The sequence below is a fragment of the Carassius auratus genome, chromosome 31, assembly GCF_003368295.1.
Source record: "Carassius auratus strain Wakin chromosome 31, ASM336829v1, whole genome shotgun sequence".
NCBI classification, from domain to species: Eukaryota; Metazoa; Chordata; class Actinopteri; order Cypriniformes; family Cyprinidae; genus Carassius; species Carassius auratus.
In genome coordinates this window covers 20,999,249-21,020,807 of record NC_039273.1, presented here as the reverse complement: position 1 = coordinate 21,020,807, position 21,559 = coordinate 20,999,249, and the positions used below count along the sequence as shown (strand labels likewise).

Genomic DNA, 21,559 nt, shown 5'->3' with positions numbered 1-21,559 from the left:
TAAGGCTGTAACTGAAAAGGAAAATTTTGAATTAAATTATGTGGGATTGTGTAACAGCACAACAAATCTCAGTCTACAAAATATTATATTGCACCAAAAATATTATTCTATAAAAATTATATTTTTCTAATTATATGAATTTTTATTTTGATGTATTTGTCTGATTTTAAAGAGCAACATCCTAGTCTGTCTTCATAGTAATTATTCTAGGAAAGAGTACACCTCAAGTTGCCTTTCTAAAATAGAATTAACTTCTGATACCCATTCTGTTGTCTGTGATGCCCGGGAATGAGTCTGAAATTGAACTGTATAGATGTCCCTAATCGAATAGAGACATGATCGGGCTAAATGCAGGGGGTGAATCTTATGGGTGTGTGGCAGAGAAAGAAATTTAGGAAAAGATAGAGGCGATAGAAGAATTTTGCTAAGGCCCACGAGTAGATAAGCTGCGCCCAGGGAATTGCTCTGTAAACATTGTCAGTGATTGACATGACACCCCAGTTTGTGGGAAACTTAACAGTTTATTATCTGCCTGAAAACCCGCATTTTACAGATCCACATGCTGTTTTAGAGGTGCGTGTGAGAGGTATACGGGTGTTTGAGGATTAGGAGGTTTTTATTCTCAGCATAAGGCCCGGTTGAAGAAGTATCTGATGCCTCAGAGGGTGAAGCTCAGTCGAGCTCTCCAGTAAATAAAGATTCTGAAGATAGAGAGTTGAACTGACAAGCTTATGGACTTGGACAAAGTGAGCAGGCATACAGCTCAGCTTTTATACAAAAGAAAAATATTCTGAAAGGGGGAGGGGTGGTCATCCTCTCACCTTTTAGTCCAAAATCAATTAAATAATTGAAATGTAAAATGTCAAAGGTAAATAAAAATGTGATTTAAATGGTTTTATAGTTCATGTCTGAGCTCAAAATAATCACAGTAATATGTGAAGAGATGGGGAATCGATTTCAAAAATAAACCACCGTCGACATCTGGTGGTAATCAAGATTCTTGCAGTTTGAAGTGCTTGTTCCTCTGTCGTCGAAAGGTGTCGCTGTTTCGCAATGTGAAATAATGCGAATATTACAGAAAAATATTCTAACTTTGCGGAATCAGTGGAGATCTTTTTTTAACAATGTTAAATAATATGAATTTAATTGTAATATACAAACTATTCAAATAATATATTTAAAAATTAGCATATACTGAAGGAAAATGAAAGAGTAAGGATAAACGCTTTAGTTTAGTTTAACTTGTTTATTAACATAGTACTAGCATATTGGATGTTTAGTATTAAAAAGCATTCTGCATGACCATATTTTAGATGCCTTAAACCTACCCATACCTAACTTAACAACTACCTTACTAACTATTAATAGCAGCCAGCAAATTAAAAGTTTACTGAGGTAAACGTCGTATTAATAGAGAGAATGTGCCCTTAAATTACAGTGTGACAAAGGAAAGTAAATTAAATATCACAATCAAATAGATTTACATTAATAGTATTACAGATACGAGAATTTGACCCACCTGACAAAATATGTTGAAGCAAAAAAGAAGAAAAAGAAGAACTTAAATACAGCGCTGAAGGCCGATTGCATGCACTCTTTGCCATATGATTAGGCATACAAACCCCTCCCCTTTCCTGCGGGGGCGGGATCTGACGCGTCCGGATCCGCCCTGATGTCCAGATGACAGCACGGACAAGATGGCGGCCAGCTGGGAAGTGAAGTGAGGATGTCAACATAATTTCTTCAGTTCAAACAAGACAGGATTTTCACCACCCACCCCCTCGACCAATCCGCGATATAGTTCATGTTCCGTGCATCTGTTTTAGGAGCCAACACCGGGGCATTTTTACGCAAACGTGCGCATGTTTTTGCGCTATGTTTTGGAAATCCGTTTGCGCAAAGATGACCATCAACTCTTGACGAGCAATCTGGCCTGCTTGAACCTCCAAACCCATTCCAGGAGTCAACAAAAAGAGCGTCTCAACATCCGATCGCACGCTACACCGACTGAAAACTCTGCAATCGGTCCGATCGACGCTGTTCTGACGGGGGTTCGCGGTGATTTCCGCGAGGAAGAGCAGCGGTTCTCATTAAAGCTGCGGAAGTGGAGGAGAGGTTTTCACACCAGTCATCTTTCACATGCACTTTCTGTCCTCCCGTGGATGCTCTTCGCTCCATTATCCAGCTGTAAAATACCTGAGACCGCGTTAAAACTCGGGCAAACGGGTCCCGGTGGTGCATTGGCTGTATTTTGTCCGGAAACAGTGTTTCTTTTTTTTTTGTTGTTGCCAGTTTTAGTGTTTAAAGTGACGCCATGGCTCATTCTCCAGTGCAGGGCAGTCTGCCTGGGATGCAGGTAAAGAAACTCACAGCATCGTTTATTAAAGTGTATATGTATTGTGTAATGTTCCTCCCTTTCATAAGCATAAGAGTTTTTACTCTCTGATAAGTTGCAGAAGATCTGTTTGACCCCCCCCCCCCCCCCCCCGTAAATAATGGTAAACATAAACGTGTTATGAAGTATGTGTGTTTTTTTTAATCAATAAGTTCGTTTTATTGTTCTATACATGCAGGACCCATCATGTATGAAGTAGGACAGTTCCAATGAAGAACCCTTTTCAGGGTCAATCTATTAAAATGTTCATGTTCATGAACCATTCTCTTCTTTAAAACACAAAGATCCAATAAAGAATGGAAAATGTGAAGTTGAAGGGTAGAGGCAAAAGGAAAGAGGGTGATGAGGGATGGAGAGATGTCTCCAGAGAGTAGCCATCATAACTGGGTCTCTGTTCATGCTAGGCTATATGACTGGTTTGTCCTCAGGACAAGAGAGCAATCTGCCATCCCAAGTAGCTGAAATGGCTTATCGCTCCTTTAGGTTGAATGTGCAGGAAGCCATTGTTGGCCAAGAACCTCCATCTTGAAAGAAGGCCATTAAAACCAAAGAGCATCCATGTGATAAGAGGAAAACCGGAATTATGTAGGAGGTCACAGATTTCCACAGGGAGGGCTACTGTTCACCCGTTCTGAGAGCATAGTGATTCTCTTGTATTTCCTTCTGGGTCACAGAGGAATTGTGGTGGGCATCCATTAGGAACATAGCTGAAGCCTGGATGCTCTTTCACCTGGCTGTAACACACCTCATATGGACCGGCCTCAGAGTTTCCAGCTCCCTAAAACACAACCACAGATAGGAGCCAAGGGATGACGTGGCCTTCGAAAAGAATTTGTTGGCTGTTACACCTGTCAGTGTGCATCGGGATCAGGATTAGAGATCAGCTGGGAGTGTGGGCGAGCAATCAGCATTAGGGCTGAATCAGGGAGCAAAGCCTTCATCATCTCTGTGATGGGACGGGCCGATGACAGCTAATGAATCTCTGAGTGATGCATTAAAGGGCTTCTCTGTGGGTGCGTGCGCTTTGAGGAAAGATGTGTGAAAATCATCTGTGTCTGAAAAAATGGATTTGTGTGTGTTCATAGGATAGCATCACTATTTGACAGAGCGCAGACTGGCAGTTGATCATTTATCACAGTGAATACTGTTCACTGGCCTCTTTTTTTCCCTCTTTCATAAAGGTTTTTGTCATCTTTTGAGTATATTTGCTTTAGGGCTGCACGATAAATCAAATGTTGTCAGTGAACAACGGCTCTGTGTAGTAAAAGCTTCTCCATGTGAAAGCGCACAGGTTACAGTGATTTACCGCTGATTACAGAACCGGCATTCCTGATAAGATATGCATTAAATATCGCATGCGATTTATCGCGAAAAAATGCAACTACCAGCATAGCAAGCAAAGAAAAGAAAAGGTTATAATTGTTTAATGTCAAAGCCCAATCAAAATCATTTTGTTGTAAATTTCCTTGGTAGAATCTAGCCAAATTAGACGGAGGTAAACGTAGACAGGATGTTTGATACATGAAAATATGAAAAAAAAATGCTTTATAGTTTTAGAAGAATTCTTTCTAGAGTTCAGAAGCACAGCATTTAACTGATATCAGAAGATTTTGTTACATTATGAATATCTTTACTGTCACTTTTGATCAATTTTGATATGCCCTTGCTGAATAAAAATATTAATCTCTTTCAAAAAAAAAAAAAAAGAAAATCTTACTGGCCCCAAATTTTGGAACAATACTGTATATTTATTGAATATGGGTTTATTAATAACCATATACATTCGAGAAACTTAATTATCAGTTTTCCTATATCTAGCTTACGTTTTGTTGATAATTTAGCATTTTACTCTGATAGCGTTCCACTGTACACAGTGTTTTTGAAAAAACTCATTAAAAAAGCTAAACGTCACATATCTTTGTAATGCAGAGATTCTTGATTCGAATGAAGCAAACTATTTTAAGATCAAATCAACACAGCAGGTACAATCAGTGTCTTTGTCAGACCGCCAACAAGGCGTCATGCTGTGATCACATTGTGTTTTCCAGCTATTGTAATCTACAGGCATCTTTTTACAAAAATAAATAAATAAATGTATGCGCAATATTTTTTTTTTTTTTTTTTTTTGTTATTCAATACCACTAAGAATTACAGTGATTATGAGGTTTGTTCTGTTTAGGAACAGTGTCACCTTTCAAAAGAGACCAAAACCATGCATATACTCCAAATGATTGAAGAACAGGATGCTTTAGGTTTGCCTTTTTCTTAGGCTGATTTTACAGGAATGCTATTGGGTCAATGAAAATCCTTCTGATTTGAATACTGTAAAGTGTTTGTTTTAAGGACATGTATGTTAAACAGTATTTGATACTGATTTGGGTTGAAATACAAACGTTGAGAAGCACTTGAATAAATGAAACCAGTGCTGTTTGTATAAAATGAAATGGAAAAAGCTGATCAGCTCTTTCAGCCTTATATCAAAGCCAAGGTATCCCTAAACAGATTTCCATTTATTCACAATACCCTGAGGTATGAGGCATCAGAATAATGTCCTTTAGGCTGCTGTCTTTCATCTTGTATCTTTGGTGCACTAATGCTGTGGACGATCAGCTCTGTTGTCATCCATTTAACTGGATTTTACACTTTCATGAGGTCCCCGTGAAATCCTGCCTGCGTGTACCTCCCGCAGCGCCTCTGAAATTGCACCGGACAAGCTGTTCTGTTGTTGTGTTCGGCATCAGTATGACTCTGCGTTCAGTAGGTTTAGCGTTTATGCTACCAAAAGAGATTTGGAGGATTTTAAGGTCGTGAATTTTTGCGTGCTCAGAGGACTTACACGGCAGCAGTTCCACATTGTCTTCAATTCTGGACACACCGACGGTTCGTCTAGCATGGGTTGTTTTGCTCTGTTTGAATGATGGTTATGAAGTGGCTGTGATGTTTTGGACTTGTTTTGGAGGATTGTGTTAAAGTTAGAGCAGTCTGAGGTTTACAGGTTTCCTCGGTTAGTTCTCTTTTTCTCTTTTCATTATTTGAGTGCTTTGCAGATTAACCACCATGGACTCTGCAACAAACTGCCACATGCTAATAATGTTGACGCTGTTTGTATCGCTCTCTGGGTTTCCTTTTAGAAGGCCTAAGGGGTCTGCAATATTCAGGGTCATTGCTGAGAACTTTGGGAACTTTGGTCCCAACCAGATGTGCTTCAGTTCTTAAATATACTCAGGACTTGCTTCAGTAGCACTTCAGAGAACTTCTAGTCGAACCAAATGCTGGATTAAAAAAGCCTGTCTTGAGATTTTTCAGAAGTATCATTGCAGAATGTTTAACCCAAATCCATTTCAGTGATACATTGAGGTCATTTTAAGTATTGATCACCCCTCCACCTTGTTACTTTAGCTTAGAAAACTCTTCCCGCCTTTAAAAAATATATACACTTTTATGCAGTGTTGAGCACAAGGCTCTTTTCTGAATGGAATTCTTACCTTAAAATGTCACATCATGCAATTTAAAAGTACTACATGAATTCATAAATTGTTTAATCTGCTTAAAGCTGAATAGGGACCTATACTGACTTTACTTTGTTTTTTCATTGCAGAATTTAAAAGCAGATCCTGAGGAGTTGTTCACCAAGCTGGAGAGAATCGGTAAGGGTTCATTCGGAGAGGTGTTTAAGGGCATCGACAATCGCACGCAGAAAGTTGTGGCCATCAAGATCATCGATCTGGAAGAGGCTGAAGATGAGATCGAAGACATTCAGCAGGAAATCACAGTGTTAAGCCAGTGCGACAGTCCCTTTGTCACCAAATACTACGGTTCCTACCTAAAGGTGAGTGGCTGGCATATGCAAAAAAAGGTCATGCTTTATAACCTCAGGGATGAGAGTCTTGACAGCTGCTTTTCCACTGTTGAGCCAGGGCTAACATTTAACCGTTAGGGTTGTGACTGTGAGGAAATTTTCCCACTGGTTAATCGACATGTGACAACATCAGTAACAGTGGTATCACTATGGAGGCGGGGCGTTCCATCTTTTTCTAGCTTTCCTTCTCTTTTAAATAACTTGTAAGAACAGCGTGCACATTTTACTTTCACTTTCAAATATAGTGGCAATTCAGCGTAAAACAATTGTTTGTTCGACTTTTCACGCTTTCCTTTGCTTTTAAATAGCTAAAAGGAGCCCTACGCATTTTACTTTCTCAATACTCTACTTAGCTGCAGTTCGGTGTCAATTCCTCGAATGCAACAACAAAATACAACGTCAAACTCACTTTAGCGTATATATAAAACATAGAACTTTTATTAACAAAACAAGTAAAAATACACCATGCTATAGGGCAGGCTATGCCTGTTATAAAATAACAAATAACTTACATAAAGTTTAAATAGGTATTCAAAATTGTGAAATAAATGAACATGTATAATATATAACCAAATAAAAAAGAAACATAGAGCATTAATTAGCAAATAGAGTAAGAAAGCTTGGAGGCACGTCATACACCTTGATGTCCAATAAAATAAATAAATGACACAAAGTTTAAATAAAGTAAAAATCTGCAATGTTTAAAAAAACTTCCAAAATCACCTAAGATAAATGGCAAAAGTCAACAGGCTTTTCAGAATTCAAAATGTTACCTAACAGGAGCTTTTGCATTTAGTTTCGAATCTAAATCTAAATGCTGCGGTGGGGCAAGTGTTGTAACTGGTGTTGAGGCTGAACACCGGTATCACCATCAACACTGTGTATCGCGGCAAGCCTATTAGCCGCGCTGGGCCAATAGCCTCGCACAAAACAAAACAGCTCAATCAGGTCTTTTAAGTCCAAATGCGCACACATATAACAAAGTAGAAAAATATTGATTAACCCTTGTATGTTTAGGTCACACTTCTTTAATGAATTTTCCACGATGTGTGTAATATGAGAATGTTTGGGTGCTGTCTCCCGCCTGACTATACGGTTATCCTTTCAGCCATAGCAACAGAGGGAGCTCACAGACAGAAAATCTTAGTTATGAGTTACACCGAGTATATGAAATATATGACTCATGCTGATGTAGAAGTCCAGAATCAACAAAGACACGTGGAGGAGACAGAACTAATATGAAACCAAATAAATTCATGATATAATCCTATATGATTTGTACTTCAAGCGGGCTGGTATTTTCATAAGCATAACGTATATTTATAATGGCAATGTATAGCACTCCGGACCCCAAAGAGTATCAGTGAGGACTCAAGCAACTTCTTGATGGTTCAAGTAGGCAAGTAGGATTAAAGGCTTAGTTCACTCAAAAAAGAACGTTCTTTATTAATTTACACATCCTGTTTTTCCAAAATGTTTGTTCAACTTTGAAACATAAGGATATTTTTTATGAAATCTGAGAGATTTTGGCCTCTCTGCTGAGAGTCCATTACACCCAAAAAATTGATGCATGAAAAGATTGTAAAAGAAGTCCATATGAATCAAGTGGTTTAATCGAAGTCTTACAAAGAAACACAATCATATTATGTGATGAGCAAATGTAATTTAGGCTTTTATTCACATATAAACATTGATCAGTGGATATGCGTAGAGTACATCAAATATGGTAAACCGAATCTCAAAAGTGCTTGCCTGACACATAATAACCACTGAGGTTTTTTCTCACATTTCACGCAAGCACTTTGGAGCTTCCGCAACCATTGAGGTTTGTTTTTTGTGCATCAAGCAAGTACGGTAAAGCTGCTGTTTAGCATTTATGATGTGGGTTTGATATTGGTTTGAAATGACAGGAAGGTGAGTAATAGATTTCATTTTTTGGGGAACTCTTCAGCTTTTACCTTTGATTTCAAAGCCTCAATACTCCAACTTATAAGAAAACACTGTTCCCTCATCCTCAAGTAGTCATTTTAATCTTCCAATTTGGTACTGAAGAAAGCTTGTTTGTTAACTCACCACAGTTGAAAACAGTTGTGGTACTTAATGAAGTATGGAGTTGGCAACACAAAGCCTTTTTTTCTTTTGCTGAAGTGATGCCAGCACACTGACATTTCTATAGTCCAATTCTGGCTTCAAAAAAACAGCTTCCTCTAGAAGCTCATCAGTCTGTTGTTCTTTTGAGAGATGAAGGCTATTCCATCTGTGAGAGTACAATACCATCTTGAATCAAGACAGCATTCTGGATTTAAACAGGACAGAGAGAAGGGGATGTCCCAGATGCATGCCAGAAAGAGGACATCAGAGTTTGAGAAACAGACACCCCTCAGGTCCTCAACTGGCAGCTTTGTTCAATAGTGTATGCCAAACAGCAGATTCATCAGAAATTTGGAGAAGACTGGGTTGTGGGCCCTGTAAGTAGAAAGAAAAAGAATACAATTCATCTGAAGTTGGCAAATACGAAAAAATGGTAGAATGGCCAACTTAGAGACTGGACAGTAAATGATTAGACGGGTGTTATTGGTGACTGAAACTAGGTTTGAGGTAATGAGAACAATTTGATAGTAATATCTGCAAGAAGTGCCAATCAAAGCCATGCGAAGTGCTACAGAAGGTCAGTTTATTAAGAAACTAGTTCTGCCCATCTGTCATTGTTCACTCAAGTATCCTCCATTTACAGTTTGAAGAATACAGAATTTATTTAAAATAGAAAAAAAGATTTGTGACATTATTTTTACTGAAAATTCCTGTGACTTTAAGTGATTCTGGAGACCTTGATTATTTGGTTCAGGTGTGTTCGATAGGGCTGTGCAAAAAAATGGAATGCGATTTTCATGCGCATCTCATCAGTAAAAACGCTCCTGTAATTAGAAGGATATCTCCAGCACATGCGTTCAGATCAGGGTTGCCAGGTTTTCACAACAAATCCTGCCCAGTTGCTCTCTCAAAACTAGTCCAAAACTAGCCCAAGCGGGTTTCCAGGAGATTCCCCGATAAAAATTGCTTCCCGGGGTAAAAATATTTGTCTACTGACAACTAACACAAAATCGCTTTCAAAATCAACAAAGAATCGCCTGCAATTTTAAAATCGATTTTGTGTTAATTGTGTAAATTACGGCTTTGTAAATGCCAACTAGTGTTGCCAAGTCTTTGGTTGTTTTTCATGTCCACGGGTCAAAGCGACCCCAATACCAATAACGTGATATTTATCCCCTAAAATGCAACTTTTATCAAGGCAACCCTGCCAAAAAACGTATATTTTAACCCCAGGAAGCAATTTTTATCGGGGAACCTTCTGGAAGCGAGATTGGGCTAGTTTTGAGAAGCACCTGGGCAGGATTTGTTGTGAAAACCTGGCAACCCTGATCTGAACGCATGTGCTGGAGATATACTTCTAATTACAGGACCGTCTTTTCTGATGAGATGCGCATGAAAATTGCATTACATTTTTTGCGCACCCCTAGTGTTTGATTAGGGTTTGAGCTGAACTTTGAAAGGAAAGTGGGTCCACAGGAGCAGGCCTGAAAACCTATGCTTTAAACTTTAAAGTTCGTGAAATTTAAGTCATTGTCTTTTGTCATGTGTTGTTCATGACAGCGTGTAGTTAAAAGTAAATTTCTGGGACCATGTAGTACTACTAGTTAACAAATTGTAGCTATATTTGGAGATTGATTTGCAGCGTTTTGTGGTTCATGTTTTGTTCCATGCTAGTTGGGTAAATCAGGGAGATATGATTCCTGTATCGCATAGGCCTACATTAATGTGTGATAGCACTATTTGGCAAGATTTGTACAGTAAAGCTGTTAGAGGGTTAAAATAATCACACCTCATTTCGCTTTGTTTTTCAGTTGAAGTAGAATTCAGACAGTTCAATATGACTTGAGCTCACACTGATGACCTTAGTTATTACTATTTGGCACGCCGTCAGGCAGCATGTTCAGTCCACTTCCTACTGTGAAAAAAAGTGTAAAACTAGCATGTGTGGGTGTTCTTTAAATCAGCCTTGAAACCATTTCAGCCTTTCTGTCTCACGCTCTTTCCTCCTCAGAAACAGTATGTGCCAAATGTTCATAATCTTTGATGCCCCATTTAGAGCTGAGATTCTCAACATTAAACTTAAGCTAAAATATCCTGTCATAAATGAAAGCTGAAAATGTGGGTGTTCACTTAAAGCTCAAGTTAAAAGGGACCATAGTGAAGTGTTGTAATGTCACTTTTCTTTTTGTTGTGCGTTTAAAGCTTCTAGCCAGAAAGAGAGAAGCACAGACAGCAGCTGTAATTTCAGCCTGGGGGAATATTCAATACGTATTTTTGGGAGAGAAACACATCCTGTAGCATCACTTATTGCTTTGAAGATCTGTAATAATGAACAGGAAGTGAAATAACTGAATTTTTTTTTTTTAAACTAGGTTTATTTTCCTGCCTGTGCAAAGCTCACTGTTAATTAACTCTTGCAGTGTTTGCTAATCCATTGCTAAGTTGTTCCAGGGGATTTAGGATCTCGCCAAGGTATCCTGGATGGTTGTTTAGATGTTTTGTGTGGTTTCTAGGTGGCTGTATACTGTCCCAGGTCAAAAGAGCTCACCTTCAAGTTCCTGTAGCTTACACTGCAGGAGGAACAAAATTATTTTTATCACAGATTTTTTTCCCCTCACTTTTTTCCCCTTAAGGCCATACCTTATTAAATTCGGCAAAGGTTTAGAAGGAAAAATCGATTAATAGTTTGTTTTCAGTGTTGTAGCAATGTATGGGGCCCTGCTCACACAGGAGTCACTTTCAAATCAAGCAGCTTTCTGTTGCTCAATGTAGCAGATTTGTGTCACCAACTTCAACCTGTTGCAAAATCTGCTGTTACTGGATTTTGATGACGGGGCAGTTGTAGCCTAATGGTTAGAGCATCAGACTTTTAACCAGAAGGTTGCGGGTTTGAGTCTCCGGTATGGCAGGAGTTGTCTGTGGACAGAGTGAATGACCAGTGCTCTCTTCCACCCTCAATACCACAATTAAGGAAAGACCCTTGAGCAAGGCACTGAACCCACAACTGCTCCTTTGGCGCTGCAGCAATATGGCTGGCCACTGTAGCTTGTGTGTGTCTGTGTTCACTGCTATGTGTGTGCGCTTGGATGGGTTAAAGGCAGAGCGTAATTCCGAGTATGGGTCACCACACGTCATTTCACGTTCACGTTCACTCAAATTTGCAGCACTTTATGATTGCTTTCCTTAATGTCCGATTCTGTAGATTCGGATAGATTGCATAGATTCCAATCGAAGTGACTGGATTTTGATAACTGAAATTTAGCAGCCTGCAGCAATTAGGCTATTGTAGAACGTAGGCTTAACTTTGTAACTTTTAAACTGTCAGCAAATCGTTTTTGCTTTTTTTATTGTTTTACATGTTCTTGTTAAAGGTCCTGTTTTACGCGCTTTTTTGAAGCTTTGATTGTGTTTACAGTGTGCAATATAACATGTTCATGTTTCGCGTGTAAAAAAAACACAGTATTTTTCACACAATTCACCTATCTGTATACTGCTGTTTTCACTGTCATAAAAATGGGCTGATGTCTTCCTTGTTCTATAAAGTCCCTCCTTCAGAAATACGTAACGAGTTCTGATTGGGCCAGCGGTTCCTGTGTTGTGATTCGAGAGCAGCTTAGAGCACGCGATCCTCCTGTAAACGCGATTGGACTAGTTTTGGAGTAGTTTTGAGAAGCAAGTGGGCAGGAGCATGTGCAGGAGATGTATTTATAGTCACAGGAGCGTTTTTACTGACGAGATGCGCATGAAAATCGCAATTTTTGCACAGCCCTAACATCTAGTTAACAAAACTAAACAGCGTTGCCCTTTGTGTAATAAGTTACAGAAACTGTTAAACGCACCAACTTAAATAATGAAATACACTCACAGGTTGTGGTCCATAAACAACACCTTCTCCAGACAAAGAGGGAACTGCTCCATCTTTCAAGAATAATCATTGTGCGAATACGGCATTAAACTGATTGAGATTGAGAAAGTTGTCCTCAGCAAGCTGTCCTCACATAGTTTTACACGTGGATTATAGTTTTCCGGAACAGAGTTAAACACAAATTGTAACCATTAATCTCCAAGTACAGCGTCCTTGGGAAGCCCAAACAAAGATTATTGGACTCCGAGATGGAAATAACAGCGTTTCAACGACATGGCGAACACAAATGCAGCTGTTCCTTCTCCGTTGGAGTGCAACAAGGCCACGCCCCCTGTTTGTGAATTCATGTGGGCGGAGGTTAGTCAAAAAACTGTTTTAGTGATGTCATTACTGCAGGAACTAGAGGGATGTAGTCCAAACCGGTCGTTTTTTTGTAGGTGAATTCTGTTAAATCAAATATCTCGCTTGGCATTGAACTTTGAGCTTTAGAATTTTACAGATATTATTTATACTCTAACAACAACATTACACACTAACTAAAGTTTAAAACATGTAATCACGAAGAAGGGGGCCTTTAAGAAATACGGGCATGTAAACATGATCGGGGGAAAGTCGGCTCCTTAGTATGTTAACAATAAGGACAGCCGCGGAGAAAACGCGCTCTGACGGCACAGACGTTGTCAGGACTCACAAATAACGGTGTGCTAAGTGAATACGTTTTGTGAAGCGCTTCGTGTTTTCATTTTACCACTGAATGGGATCCTCATCTGGTGGAATACATGGCTCCAGCAAGAACTGTTCCCACTCGTCTTGGCTGGACTCTCTGTAATCATCGCTGAAGAACTGGCTCAGCCTTTTCCGACGAGTGGGCATTGAATCCTCTTCATCATTGGTGATGGCGGCTGCATCCGCACCACTCGCATCAAGGAATATTTTCTGATAATGTTCAAAAAAGTTTTTTTTTCTTTCTTCTCTCATGTTTTCATCGAGAGTTTCATCAAGAGAGTTTGTGCCGAGGGGCTAGGGCAGACGCGAAAGAGGAGTTTTCATTGCATTTTCCAAGTTAGCGTTGTTTATTCGTTGCTTGAGAGATGCCGCAACAAAGTTTTTCAATTCGGTCACTTTCTCTGATTCTCCACGGCATATTTGAAGTACTGTAGAAAACCGCAGTTCTTAGGTGCCGTTCACATATCACGTCTTTTGTGCGCTCAAGTTCGTTATTTCCAATGTAGGCACACGGAATGCGCATTCATAATGGAACCGATGTGGTCGCAATGCGCACGCGTTAAAAAAATCTCAATTTTTCAGAATGCCGCAAGTGCAGCGCAGGTCATGTTACAAGAACTAAACATTCAACTTCATCCTTTCCCGTAACAACGTTGAAAGCTCAGCCAAGATGAAGGAACAGCTGATCATAGCTGTATATGGATTGTCATTTTGAAATAAATTTAGTACCAGAGTTACTGAAAGCGATTTTTAGTGCTGCAAATCCATTTATCCTTTGCTGAAATTTCCGCATCTTAATGGAGAGAGCACGTCATTGTTGCTTAGCAACGGCAGACACATCAGGAGCGCTTCTGCTCGAGCGCTTTGGAAAGAAGGAGAAAGCGGCGCCTAGCGTTTTCAACACGTTTTTAGGCGTGATATGTGAACGGCCCCTTATTCATTCATTAAATGTTTTTTGCTTGCATACATCTTCAAAAATGCCGTGGAGAATCACAGAAAGTGACCAAATTAGGTTTTATTGTGAACTTTTTTTTTTTTTTATAATTAGAGCAGAATGAATTTTCGAATGTTCGACTATCCGTGCACACCCCTAGTAGATGCCCCATTCGACTGCTTCAAGCACATAGACGAGTAAATTTTAACGGTCAATTTGACATCATCCACCATAATAATCAATGAATATTTGAAGATGCCACAATCCTGCACAGCTGATGGTTGTAAAAAACTCAGGATTTAAATTTCCGAAGAAATGGGACAAACTTTCACAGGTGAGAATGTGTTGGTTTGTGTTTTTGAATGTATTATTTCAATATTACCAGCTTTTAAACATTGGTAATTTGCGTTACTTTTATGGTGAATGACATCAAGTTGACCTTTTGAATATAGTGGAAGGCTTGTGTATAGCGGCCCATTGTAACAGTCGCATAAGAGGCATCTATACATGTACATATCTATGAGTACAACAATGTGCAGGATGTTATTGTTTACACGGTTCTCAAGGATACTCAGAGCAAATATGGGCAGCCACGCCCCCAGAGTTTTCAAACTAAAACGCGGTCTGTAGCATTTTTTAAGTCTCTGGTTCAAAAATGCCAGGGTAGTGTAAACGACAGGCATAACCGTTAAGCAAAAGTTAAGAATTTTAAAATGAAAACGCACTAGTGTAAACGTAACCTTAGACTAACAAGAAAGTTTTGAGTTCTGAAACATTTTTTTTTTTTTTTTTTTTTATAAGATTGTGATATTATATTTTGGGAAGATCGCCCACACCTAGTGTGAGATATTCACCAAAGTTAAAAAATTAGGTTTAGGGGTCAGTATGAGCATATACCAAAAATAAAAATTTCAAATAGAAATTTGTGTATCTTAGTTTTGGCATGACTTGCCAGTACTACTGTGAGCAGTAGACCATAAATGAATTATCTCAGGTGCAAAAGTGAGAGAGACACACAAAGCGCTCTACACAGAAAGATGAAAGAGCACACAGAACTTTGTAGCTGCGCTGCGGTGAACCATTAGGTGCAATAAATAAATCGTTCAGTTTTAAGAGGCTCTCGGCGTGCTTCTTCGTTTTCAGTTTCTTCAAACACAGATGCTCACTTTCTCTCACTCTTAGTGGGAGGTATGTAACCCAGTTTTCACTCTTCCCTCTCTCTCAGACTAGCTAATCCCAAATTAAAGGAGATTTTAGGATTACACTTTTGGTCATTTGCCCTCTCACTAGAAAATGCCCCGACTCCTCTAGAAAAGTAGTTGTTGTTTATTTGTGAGTCGATGGATTTTTCTTACCCTTTGACACCCAGTTCTTCTTCGTCTCTTTCTCTTGCTGTAGGACACAAAGTTATGGATCATCATGGAGTATTTAGGTGGTGGATCTGCCCTGGATTTGGTACGATGCAAAACGATCTTAGAAATATTTACGTGTGTGTGTATATATTTATATATATGCATGTATGTGAGTGTATTGATATATACATATAAATATACACAGTACAACCACACATTATTTAAACACAAACTTTAATTTTGGATGCGATTAATAAATTTTTTTTTTGTTGTTGTTGTTGTGATGGGCTTGGGCTTGTGTTTGATCATTGTTCTCTTTCAGCTGGAGCCTGGTGCTTTAGATGAAACACAGATCGCCACCATCCTGAGAGAGATCTTGAAAGGCCTGGAGTATCTACACTCTGAGAAGAAGATCCACAGAGACATCAAAGGTATGGATGGTAGATTCAAGGTCATCTTGACCTTAGACCACCATCTTATGCATACTGCACACAAAAATGTTCAGATCTCTTTTGCAACTTTCTGGAGTCAGGGTGTGCACTGTTTTCATCTGTCCACCGAGATGCAAAGTTTCATTTACAAAGTACTAGGCTTCTACGTTGAACACTTCTGAGAAGGTTCTGTCTGGGTTTACAGCATATATAAAATAACTATTAGCAGTTAGAATTATTAGCAAGTATGCATTATCAATTGTACAGCTTCATTTTCATGGAAACAATCTGTTATTACTATTTTGTTTATTTACAAAAATTGCTGAGCAACTTTCCGTTTCTTGTCACTGTGAAGAAAGAAAGTAAAAACGTATGTAAATGTTTTTGAAATGGGGTTCAGACTTTTTTTTTTTCCGCATTAAGTGTTTATCAAATAACACTAAATACAAGAGTACAGAGACAGGAGACTCAGTTCTGGATTCTTCCTCTGCTATTCACTTTTGTTTAACAAAATACTCTGTTCATGAGCACCACCAAGTCATGATTTTAGGCAACAGCAGCTGCTCTGACATTTGACCAAAATGCTAAATCTCTTGGTTGGCCAGTTTTCTTCACAGTGTGATGGAAAAGATTAGAACACACACGGTCCGTCAGAACAGCAGTTCATTCAAATTAAAATGTAACACACCAAATAAACAGGCCTCTGTTTTTTTCAGTTTGTTAAATGAGTGAAGTACATGTATAGATCTGAGATTGTCAAACCTTTTGATGGCCATTTATATAATTATCATAAATGATTAAGATGACAAAGTTAAATAAATGTTTCATTGTACTAAAGCAGGTTGGTGGAAAAAAAAAAGATTTATTTGCACATATAGTAAGATACTAGCTATTAAGTTGACAACATATCTGATATTAACAAAATAAATAAAAATTAGTTCAGTCAATACAGTAATGGCACTGAATTATCTGGTTTCTGACTATTCCTTAGAAATCATAATGACTTGGTAAATCAAATTTGTAAAAAACAATATTTCATATCTTAAACATTATTGGTATAAAATGTTTAAACTTATAAAGGCACAAAAAATGCATTATGTGAAATATTATTATTATCATTATTATTTGACTTTATCATGGACCGCCAGCGCACCTTTTGGCCCTCCAGGGTTTCCAGACCCCAGCTTGAACCATAATGTATATTCATACACTCTTAACCAAACTTTCCATCCATCACTTTTTTGTTCCTTTCAGCTGCAAATGTATTATTGTCAGAGCAAGGGGAGGTGAAGCTGGCAGATTTCGGTGTGGCCGGTCAGCTCACAGACACGCAGATCAAGCGGAACACATTTGTGGGCACACCCTTCTGGATGGCCCCAGAGGTCATCAAACAATCTGCCTATGACTCAAAGGTGAGGGTCACTGTAGACACGCCAATGAAAGTCCATCATCACCAGACGTCTGGCTCTGGATTAGGTGTTGATAGGAATTACTTGTCAGTTTTTCCATATGATTCATTTAGATGAGTGATGACTGTTCCACTTCCACATGACCTGGCATGAAGACATTGCCCGTTCACATCAGTTCATTTATTGAATTTTTTTTGCTTTTCTTTCAAGGCTGATATTTGGTCATTGGGCATCACGGCGATTGAGCTGGCTAAAGGAGAGCCGCCCCACTCTGATCTGCACCCCATGAAGGTGCTGTTCCTCATTCCAAAGAACAACCCCCCTACACTGGAGGGCAGCTACTGCAAACCTCTGAAAGAGTTCGTCGAGGCCTGTCTAAACAAAGAGCCCAGTTTTGTGAGTATGCTCATTGGGGATTCCCAGAGGTCATTTCCTCTGATCCTTCTGGCAGAACAGTTTATTCTATTGCTGCTAGTCAGGTCATGATCTTTTTATGGTTATTAAGGCATGTTCTATAATTGTACCTGCATCAAATAACAACACCGAGGTTTCGTATCAAAGGACCAATCTCACACTTTCTTACATCTTTCTGCCTTTCTCTCAGAGACCGACAGCAAAAGAGTTGTTGAAACACAAGCTCATCGTGCGCTATGCGAAGAAAACCTCCTATCTGACAGAGCTCATCGACAGATACAAGCGCTGGAAGGTCGAAAAGTCCCGAGCGGAGTCCAGCTCCGATGAATCTGACTCGTACGCAACTCAAAACACAAAGATTTTCATATATGTATTAAAGGAATAGTCCACCCCAAAAAAATTCAAATTTTGTCATCATGCATTTCTTTCTTCTGTGAAACATGCAATGATATTTGGAGAACCCTGGATCACATTTACCTCTACTGTATGGATAAAAAACACTGAGACACTTCATTTATGTTCCACAAGATAAAGCCACGCAGTTTTGGAATGACATGAGAATGAGAGAATGAGTGACATAATGTTTATTTTCAACTGGTTTCTATCCTGGGTTAAAGGGTTAGTTCACCCAAAAATGAAAACTAGGCCATAAATTACAAGTCGATTTGTCTTTGATCTTTCAAGCTGTTTAATACCAATCAGCGGGCGTTGCAGTGCATAAGTCCAAAAGAAGCTAAATAAAAAGCACCCATCCATAATAAAAAGTGTCTCACAGTTCCGGGGGGTGAACAAAATCCTCCTGTAGTGAGGATAAGCCAACATACAGTGCTAGTAAAGTTTAGCAGTTACAAGTATGAACTGTGTGAAATGTGGAAGATCTAAGAACATAATCAAGGATGACTTTACTGCAGGGTTAAAGAGTTAACAACAAGAGTTGACCGCTTTCATAATAAAGCCATTTGATCGAAAGTGGTTACTCACAAGCTGCTCCATTAACTAGTCAAGCGACTTAAATAACTATCTCTAACATCATCTAGATTGCACAATCAGTAGTTTTCTGCCTTGCTGGTTTTTGGCCCTCTCCTAAATTCTTCTGCATTTCTCATGCATGCCATTTCATTTTTCCTTTTTCTTTTATCTGTTTAAAATGAATACTTTTTTCTGTCTTTGTCTTTGTTCCACCCAGAGAACCGGATGGCCAGGCGTCTGGTGGGAAAGACTTTGGCAGTGACGACTGGATCTTCACCATTCGAGAGAAAGACCCCAAAAAGCTGCAGAACGGAGCCAGTCCAACAGAAGAGAAGGTAGGTGACCGAGCTCAAGGCCACAGCTGACTGTTGTGTTGCATAAGCGTTTTCTTTCTCTTTCATCACTGTGTGATGTTTTCTGCTTCCACAGGAGCCTATCAAGAGGCCTCTGTCCCAGAGTCTGTCTACTGTCATCACTCCAGTCTTAACTGAGGTTAGACATACTAGTCGATTCAGAGTTGATTCAATGCCAAAATCAGAAATCCATTAATGTTTAAATGCTGGTTTGTATTTGTACTTGCCAGCAGTGAGGGTGCATATCGTCTGTGGTGGCACTGGTCCAACCCTAATTGGGTTTGAAAAAGTTTTTGGACCCCTAAAGTGTTTTTTTTCCCCTTATGTAAGGTCCCGTTTCCATGTTTCACCAAGGTCTGCTCACTGTAAAATTTCTGGCTTCGACACTGTTATAGAAACGATATCAGCATGAAGATTAAAAGTCACCCTTGAATGCTTTATTATATCTTAAAAGCATCTTTTAAAGGAAGCCGTCACTCCCTCAGGCCTCTTACTAATCAGTATGGAGCAATGAGGAATTTGAGGCGGAGAGCGGAAAATTGAGGGATGCTGGGAAAAAAGCCCAAGGACAAGTGACTTTGCACTAATTTGCTCCACCCTCTTCTTTATTCAAGGACAAATCCTTCCATTTCCTCTCATACTCTTCATGAAAGTGCAGTGCTCTGTAGTCTAGATTCATGACTCCACAAGAAGATTGTTTTTAGAGTTCCTGATCTATATATATTATTGGATTAATAGTCTTGTAATATTTTAAAGACACACAAGTAAACCATGTCTTTACACAAACACACGATTTATCAAATTCATATTATCCGTCAAATGATTGTAAATTCCAAAATAAAAAAGAAATGTTTTTGGTTTAGTTTGACCTTCCTGCCTTGTGATATATATACTGTTATTGTGATATAAAATTACTTTAGGCAACACACCTGGGCAATTGCCCCAAGTTGGTAAATGTAAGGTTATGGACTTCTATCTCTGTCACTACCAGATTACTCCAAGGATACTGTCTCTTTAATAAGTGTGCTTTCAGCTGCATGTTAAATTCTGTGTGTCCTCAGCTGAAGGAAGGGGCAGGAGATGCTGCAGCAGCGACAGTAAAGCCTGAAGTTCTGGAGCAGCTCGGGGAGGCCATTTTTCTCGCTGAAGAGGCATATCCAGGGATCTCAGATGTCATGGTCACCCAACTTATTCAAAGGCTACAACAGTAAGGACTGCATGATTCAGTTCCCCTTCACTGGCACAGTTCTCCCTTCAATCACTGAACTATGCTCAACCTGGTTGTAATAGAAATTGACTTTCCAGTTGAAGTAATTTTGGTGTAATTACATACCACAATGATATTGACCAATTTAAACCTAAGTTTAAGTGAGGGTGAGTACGAAACGTTCAGTGAGAAAGTACACTACCATTCATAATATTTGTTACTTTTTTCTTTTGAAGTTTCTGACTATTTAAAATCAGTGATGAAAACTTTATGCTGCTTTAATAGTTTTATAGAAACCATGATATATTTTCAGGATCCCTTGATGATTTGAACATTAATAAGAAAACAGCATTTCTTTGAAATGTCAATCTTTTGTTAAAAATAAAAAGACATTCACTTTTGATCAGTTTAGTGCATCCTTGCTGAATAAAACGATTTATAAAAAAACATACAACATACAAGCCAGTACTTGTTTTAATGTAACGGTCAAAAATGATTTCTCTAGAAGAAATAAAACATCTTCTGGTAGCTTCTTTCATGCAGATTCCTTAGCTTTCGTTTTCTTTCATGCAGGTTCTCTAGAGGAAGAAAGTCATCATCATCATCATCGCACCAGTGATTATTGCATTAGCCTGTCCGTCTCCCATCGGTCCCGCCCCCTGGCATCAGCTCAGCGAATCCTGACACCAGCAGACTCCGTGACGTCTACCCTGGAGGACCAACTGTCCTTCACTAGCTTATCAAGAGAACTTCTCAAACTCCTCAAGCTTCCCCTAGTTTCACTTTTCTTTTCTAATCTCCTGGAACACTCTTTGGAGTGTGAGTGTATGTGCTTGTGTGTATGCATAATAGCGTGTTTGTAATGAAGACTGCTTAAGCAATGGACAAAATGTAGACGTAACTCCTTTGGCTAAGCACAGAGTGAGATGGAGGCAGGTCGTTTTGAATTATCGCACCCGAGCTTTTGGAAGAATGCATTAAGTGAATGCCATCACAGGGCGAGGAGACCAGCCCATCGCCGTCTCCTCAACCCTCAACGAAATACAAGATAGTGTGCATGACTCTGAACAAAATGCATGTGTGAAGACGGATGTCTGTCGGAGTGTGCGCGCATCCGAGCCCTGGTGAAGGAGATTGCAGTTCTCGCGCTGAAATCTCAGGTAATCTGCCACTAGCAGACCAGTCATCCAGGAAGACAGAGGGCGCTATGTTTGGATTTGTGTACAGATCTGTGTATATAGTCTCAGTTTTACAGACCTTTAAAAGAGATGATGGATTTTTGCTAATGAATCACTGTGTACAGATGGCCAAGAGCTTCTGTAGATATTGTTAGAAACAAAGGTAAATATTTAAAAATCGAGCCTCTGAAATGCCTTGCCTTTTTATGAAATGTAAAAAAAAAAACATTGTGGGGTGGGGGGGATGGGTGCTCTGTTAATTTTAATAAAAAATGTAAGGGTTTTACTCAATGTTTGAGATCCTACCATCTTCTCTTTTGTCTTTTCAATCTCATATAATAGCAATAATTTCAAAAGAATCATTATTAATGACAAA

At 39.1% G+C, this 21,559-nt stretch overlaps 1 protein-coding gene across 1 annotated transcript; it reads left to right on the top strand.

Moving 5' to 3' along the window:
* Positions 1-1,665: 1,665 nt before the first annotated feature.
* Positions 1,666-21,421, top strand: LOC113050804 (serine/threonine-protein kinase 24-like). The gene is made up of 11 exons (XM_026214119.1): positions 1,666-2,356; positions 5,994-6,224; positions 15,269-15,325; positions 15,545-15,653; positions 16,908-17,065; positions 17,273-17,458; positions 17,667-17,812; positions 18,663-18,780; positions 18,875-18,937; positions 19,860-20,005; positions 20,579-21,421. Exons 1-11 carry the CDS (start codon positions 2,315-2,317, stop codon positions 20,622-20,624), a joined length of 1,302 nt encoding a protein of 433 aa, XP_026069904.1. The 5' UTR covers positions 1,666-2,314; the 3' UTR covers positions 20,625-21,421.
* Positions 21,422-21,559: the final 138 nt, after the last annotated feature.

Coding starts and splice junctions, on each gene's coding strand:
- LOC113050804 (XM_026214119.1), top strand. CDS start 2,315: ATGGCTCATTCTCCAGTGCAGGGCAGTCTGCCTGGGATGCAG. Junction 15,326..15,544: donor GTGGATCTGCCCTGGATTTG/GTACGATGCAAA, acceptor GTTCTCTTTCAG/CTGGAGCCTGGTGCTTTAGA. Junction 17,459..17,666: donor TAAACAAAGAGCCCAGTTTT/GTGAGTATGCTC, acceptor CCTTTCTCTCAG/AGACCGACAGCAAAAGAGTT.